General features: G+C 32.1%; 1 protein-coding gene across 1 annotated transcript; it reads right to left on the bottom strand.

Moving 5' to 3' along the window:
• Window positions 1–2,928: 2,928 nt before the first annotated feature.
• On the bottom strand, window positions 2,929–6,717 carry LOC106111560 (coiled-coil domain-containing protein 149). The gene is made up of 8 exons (XM_013293686.1): window positions 6,668–6,717; window positions 6,422–6,563; window positions 6,081–6,323; window positions 5,519–5,695; window positions 5,065–5,340; window positions 4,208–4,286; window positions 3,974–4,112; window positions 2,929–3,719 (listed from the first exon to the last, which is right to left on the bottom strand). The coding sequence occupies exons 2-8, from the start codon at window positions 6,479–6,481 to the stop codon at window positions 3,371–3,373; spliced, it is 1,323 nt and encodes a 440-aa protein (XP_013149140.1). The 5' UTR covers window positions 6,482–6,563; window positions 6,668–6,717; the 3' UTR covers window positions 2,929–3,370.
• Between the last annotated feature and the right edge of the window lie 178 nt (window positions 6,718–6,895).

The following is a 6,895-nucleotide window of genomic DNA, read 5'->3' as shown; positions in this document are numbered from 1 at the left end:
TTTGTCGAGCAAGATCACAATGGAAACATTCAGTTACAGTTACTTTATTACAATAGTACAAACAGTTAACGACAAAGAACGAGAGCATTGACGACTGAATTGCTACATTACCAGAGTTAGGGTCGTGAGTCGTGAGGTCGTGACAGAAATATGATATAACGATATCTTTTCCTTCTACTACACATTTACTACAGTGAGTAGTAGGTTTTCCACAAGTTCACAATTTTTAAATTTATGTGGGCCGATCCCGGCGGCACTGCAATGCCGGGCCGACCCGTGACGGGAGTGGAGCGAGCCCCGAACATCCCGTCGTTTTACAAAAATCAGTTTAATATACTGGTCCCGCAGTGCGGGAACTTTCAGATATTAAGCTGAAAAGAACAGATACTACACTTTGATCTTAGCCAAAAGGCCGAGAAGCGATACCGAAATTTAACCGACTGACGAGAGTGACTCAATCATAAAGCACCTCTTCATTGCAATCTACTCTTAATACACAAACTTTCAACGCCATCTATCCGTAACAAACGAAAAAGTTGGTATATCCAACCGGGATGTCCAAAATCGTATTCTTTTATTACTGTATTCCCCTTTTACATAAATATTGCCTTTACTGAGCCTTTTATTACAGAATCTAGTATATATTGTGTTTGTGTGTGTCTATATCGTTATTTAAGTTATAAAACCTTGTCTTAAACTTCCTTCAATTGATGTGCCAACATTCAGGCCTTTAGAAATTAATTCTGGTATATCATTTTCGATGCCCACGATACAGGCATTGCCTAGTGTGGGCATCACTAGATTAATCGCATTTTATCCACTATTTGTATTTATCTTTTAATTGGTTATAACTTTTATTGTTAATTGTTAATCTGTTATTTTTCAATAAATTATTTCTTTTTCATAACTCACTATTCTTTATACGAACTAAATTTTCGTTCCTTTATGCACTTTCCATCTTTTTTTATTAACATTATTATGTTTTTGTTCGTAAAACACTGCTATACCTTTCTCTCAAAAAAAAAACAGAATCACAATTTATCAACTCAGGTAAACCTACTACTGTAATATGCTCTGGCTTGGTTAATGTTTTTTTTCTGTACATCATTTTTTGATTAAAGTACCAGTAATTTTTTTTATTATAATTTCTTTAATGTTTACGATATCTATGTCATGAATTTAACAATTACAATAGATATTTTGTTATGAACTTGTTAACGAATGTTACAATAAATGATATAATTAACAAAATGGTTTTATTCTTATGACACAAATTCGTACAGTTAAGTTTTTATTTTTTAATTTAACTGCAAATATAGGAACTAGACTTGTAGTACATTATACATTGTCGTAGCTATATTTAATAGGTATAAATCTTGCTAACTCTCTCACCCTGCGGAAGTATCAAAGTTTATTTTGTCACTATTAGGATTAGGACTATAACCTATAAATAGGATATCGTCTAATCTACAGGAGTATAAAAGGGGACGGCGCGTACGCAGTCCCCACTATCAAAAATTACGCGTCCGAGTTATCCACATAAGGGATAATCACAGGGGTCAACCCAACCGCAGTGCAATGGAGAGGTCTCGTCCTGGGGTAACCGCCTTTGTGATCACGGTAGCCCCTACGCCAGGTAAGTATGATTAGTGAATAAAGCCCAACTCGAGTATTTCGTTTTCATTGAATTTCAACATCGCGATGTAAATCGTGGGGCATTGGACGTGGGCAGGCAACATCTATCTTCCATTTAAATGTTTGATTAGAATAACATTAAACAGCTTAATACTACCACGCAGTTCTTAATGATATTTTGTTTTTATTCGGTACATTAATATCAATATTTATTGAAATGTTTAAAAAAAATGTGTTTGAACCAAAGACGTTTAAAAAATATTTTTGTGAATTTCTGGTTTTAAATAAATTTCAAAACTATGGAACAGATTTGCCTGTTATATGTGTTACATTAATATATTTTCTACCTGAGCGAAGACTTAGCGGTTTGTCGAGCAAGATCACAATGAAAATATTCAGTTACAGTTACTTTATTACAATAGTACAAACAGTTAACGACAAAGAACGAGAGCATTGGTGACTGAATTGCTATATTGCCAGAGTTAGGGTCGTGACAGAAATATGATATAAAGACATCTTTTCCTTCTGCTACACATTTACTACAGTAAGTAGAAGGTTTTCTATCAGTTGACAAGTTTTAAATTTATGTGGGCCGATCCCGGCGGCACTGCAATGCCGGGCCGACCCGTGACGAGAGTGGAGCGAGCCCCGAACATCCCGTCGTTTTACAAAAATCAGTTTAATATACTGGTCCCGCAGTGCGGGAACTTTCAGATATTAAGCTGAAAAGAACAGATACTACACTTTGATCTTAGCCAAAAGGCCGAGAAGCGATACCGAAATTTAGCCGACTGACGAGAGTGACTCAATCATAAAGCATCTCTTCATTGCAATCTACTCTTAATACATAAACCTTCAACGCCATCTATCGGTAACAAGCGAAAAAGTTGGTATATCCGTAAAATCGTATTCTTTTATTACTGTATTCCCCTTATACGTAAATATTGCCTTCGCCGAGCCTTTTAAATTGCATGTATATTGTTTTTTTTTTTGTAAATCGATTGATTTTTAATGTTTAATAATCATACATTGATAAAGTCATCATCGTCATCGTCAAAGAAAGTTTACAGGATAATAAGTATACACTTTTTTTTTCAATACAGAATTATTAAGTGTCCTACGAGAAAAAAAATTGAATCTATGCTTTTTTGATTGCGAAACTGGGGAACTGCTAAGTGTAATTGAAACAAAATTAATTTTAAAACAAATTTATTACTATAAAGTAAATTAATTTTAAATAAGAAAAAGCAATAATAACAAATTATAATTTATTTGTAAAAGTATTTGCTAATTGAATATAAAATAAATACAATGGAATGATTGACTAGAATTATTTTCAACATCTTTGGTACTTATCACAAGAATTAATATAAAATTATATAATTCTACAACTTCCACTATTCAACGTTTGTATTAAAAATATTATTTCATAGAGTACAAGAGAAGTCAATGATTCAACACAAATGTTATGACAATGAAAACGAACATATAAAAGAATAGTATATTGCATGCCAGCTACTGGTGTATGTACATTGCTACATACATGCCAGTAAAAAGTTTACGAGTACTTTAGCGACGAATCTTAAGTGTCAAGTTTCCTCCTGAACATACATGCCCGAGGCTGTCACAAAAAACATCGTGTTAACTTCTTAATGACAGTCACTGGCATGATATCGTTAACGAATACTTGCATATGGCTAGTGCTAGTAGCTTGCATACAAATGGGCCCACTATTTCACTGGACTGGTTTTAAATCTGCCAGAGCTTCTTTGACAAGTTGTTCCAATTCCAATGGCAAAATTGTTTTTGACACATGTCCGTCACCTCCGCCGTCGGGATAATTGTCACCAAAACTGTTCTCATTGTCACATGTCCCATAATCTTCCTCGCTATCAGAATATGTATTCTGAATTTTCACATTGGAATCTTCTATATTTTTTTTCGTTTCATCAGATTTAACAGATGATGTGTCAGGCAGAAATTCTTCTAGAAGCATCTGTGTTGGGAATATTGGTATACACTTTTGACCGTTACACCAACTTTCTAATGTTTTCTCCAATTCATTTATTCTATTTGCTAAAATCCTGAAAACGCAAAAACTTTTGTTTCAATATATTTCTTGTGTCCTGAAAACTCTCGGTTAATATTACATTTTATTTAGTTAATATCGTATTATATTCGTAAGTTAAATTTATTGAATATTAATATAGACAAATAAAATAAAAATAAAAAAAATTATATTGCTTGGTTTTTTCCACTTTCTATACAAAAAGTTAGTGTAATATTTGCAATATTGCGAAGAAATGTAAATTATTTCTGGCTTTAACAAGATACATACTGATTAGTCTTTCTTTGGTGTTGTAAAGCAATGGATTTATCATTCAATGCTTCAAATAATCCCAAACATAGTGACTTTAGTTCCGCAGCTGAACTTCTTTTCAGACCAGTTTTGGAATTATTATCCAAATATTCCCTCACTGAAATTAACCAATTAACTAGTTAATATTATTACAACTTTTGTATTAACACGCAATTAATATAGTAACCGAAAAATAATTATTTCTATTTGGACCTTGTTTTTGTGTCATGACATCTGCAAATCCTTTTTTTATATTGACCGTATCTCCTCTAGTTCTGTTGTCAAGCAATGTCTGGAACAACAAATTATATTATATTCAATATTATATTATTTACATTACTCTTAAACACTGGAAGAGGGAACACACAAAAAGGAATATTTCTTCTTTCAACATATTTTTTAGTTTATTTATTACATACAAGCATATAAATCTTTCCTCTTTATAATCATACTAATATTATAAATGCGAAAGTTTAAATGGATGGATTGATGGTTGGATATTTGTGAGAGTTTGTAGCCAAAACAACTAAACGGATTTTAATAAAATTTGGTATAGATGTAGAGGATAATCTAGAAGAACACATAAGCTACTCATAACTGTTTTTTTTAATTTCACGCGGACGGAGTCGCGGGCGTAAGCTAGTATTAGTATAAATCGAAAGAATTTATTGAAAACAACAATGTACAGATGATAATCAGACAGGAAACTGATGTTAAACTATAATTAGGATGAGCGGATGGGACAGAGATTATTTATTTTATAGTATTTCTGTACACACAAATAGATAAAATGATACAAAAATTCAAATATGAGAAACATGCCGTAGTCGAAGTGACAGCTGCCGATAGACATCCGCAATTTCAGATGAGTTGTCTACCCTTTATCGACGGAGAAGCAGACACGCAAAAAGAGGATATTTCCCCTTCCCATGCGTTTCCTCAGCCGTCAAAACCACGTTCCCCTTGTCATCATGTCTGCCTTCTGTATGGTCGTGGTATTATAGTAGGTGAGACGGCCCTACAGTATACAGATGTTAATGCGGGCTCTATCACTAAAATATTTAACATACCTTGTATTTAGTCAGAGTTCTTTTAACGATTTCTTTCTCAACTTGCAATTGCGTAATTCTTTCGTGTAAATATTTATTTTCTGTAATTAAGGCATCTATGTCAACAAAGGGCTTCGGCTGATCAACCTCCGGTTGTTGAACATTCTGTTTATTTGTAACGAAATAACTTATTTGATGATTCAATCGTTGTACTTTGTTTTTATAATAATCCCTATCAGCAACTAGTTCCTCTTTTTCATCCAATGTTGTCCGATAATCTAAATGTAGTTGTTGATACTATAAAAGAAAATATTTTGATTATGTGTTTGATTTCTTGATTACATCGAAAAAGGGTAACTTGGGTGTCAACTTTTCTAGTAAAAACTAAAAAAGTTTGTATGGTATAATGTAATATTAAGACACCTTCAATGATTTATTAGAAACTGTTAAGGAATTAAATGCAAAATATATTTACTTTATTTTGTATTCTTTCTAAGTTCTGCACCAATTGTTCATAATCATTTTGTTGTGAACTTTGTATCACTTTTTTGTTAGGATCATTCTCGTCCAATAGGGGTCCCTTTTGCAGTTGTCTCCTTAAAGCCAAAATATCACCATTGGCTTCATCTAACTTGCTGCGTAATGTCTCTACCTGAAAGGAGAAAAAAAATGCAAAATTATTATTATTCACTAGCTTTCGCCCGCGACTCCATCCGCGAGGAATTAAAAAAAAGTAAATAGCCTATCTCTTCCACCAGTCCATCTTCTACATCTATGCTAAATTTCATTGAGAGAAACATCTATCCATAAATGGAATAAATAGTATCCTATGTACGGATATTGAACCAATTTTCAGCCATATCAGTAAAGCCATTCTTGAGTTATAAACAGTGTAACTAACACAACTTTCTTTTATATATATAGATTATGAATCAAAAAAACAATGATCAAACAATACACATAAAATGTTCTACACTTGTGAACTGCAGTCAATATTATGTTTTCAACTATGATAATTAAACATGATTATTAAATACCTCTAGTTTAAGCATATTATTATGGTCTCTAGTTCTTGCTAGAATTTCTCCTCCACTAATAGTGTTTGTTTGCGTGAACCTGTAGTTATTATCCTGAACACATATAGATACACTCTTCTTGCATTGGAGTTGCTCAACTAAGATTTTGTATCTATCCCGTTCCATACTGCATTTGTCAAGTTCCTTGCTCATAATACCCAAAGCATCAACTTTACTTTGTAATTTGCTTTTCAATACTGAATTCTACAATATTCAACATTATTTGTATTAATTAGGAGAAAGTGTAACAAGCATATTAAAAGTTTAAAATTTTTTAAAAACATTATTTCAACAAAAATTACCTCAAGCACATAGTCATCTAGTTGTTGGTCTTGAAATTGCACCTTGGATTTACTAAACATTTTAATAATGTTTAATCGCAAAGATTATTTAAAGCGTATTTGAATCTTAAGTATGCATAATTTGTGTTTTGTTTTCTTAAACCTGGAAATGTGATTAATAATTAATATTACATTCATTCCATTGTTATAAAATTACACATTTTCCAAAATTATCTATATAATGACTACTCAAAAAGAAACTCATACTTTCGTAAAATAAAATATTTATGAGCACTGATAACTGATAAGCACTTAATCATTTGACAGTGACATTAAGTGACAACTTAAACTTACCTACTTAAAAAAAAACTGAATTCGTCGCATGCATATTTATAATTATTTGAGTAAACTGGTTAAAAATTGGACAAACAGTGTAAAGAATAGTTAAAGTTATTAATAAAACTATAGTATCAATGAAATACAAGAAAACAATGA

This window comes from Papilio polytes, unplaced genomic scaffold, assembly GCF_000836215.1.
Source record: "Papilio polytes unplaced genomic scaffold, Ppol_1.0 DF824158.1, whole genome shotgun sequence".
NCBI classification, from domain to species: domain Eukaryota; kingdom Metazoa; phylum Arthropoda; class Insecta; order Lepidoptera; family Papilionidae; genus Papilio; species Papilio polytes.
Note: the sequence above shows the minus strand (reverse complement) of the source record. Positions and strands in the feature narration are given on the sequence as shown.

Bases quoted from the DNA above. Each gene is read 5' to 3' on its own strand.
- LOC106111560 (XM_013293686.1), bottom strand. From the start codon at position 6,481: ATGTTTAGTAAATCCAAGGTGCAATTTCAAGACCAACAACTAGATGAC. The intron at 5,341-5,518 runs GTAAATATATTT...TTTCTTTTATAG, and splicing joins TAGAAAGAATACAAAATAAA to TATCAACAACTACATTTAGA. The intron at 3,720-3,973 runs GTATGTATCTTG...TTGCGTTTTCAG, and splicing joins CACCAAAGAAAGACTAATCA to GATTTTAGCAAATAGAATAA.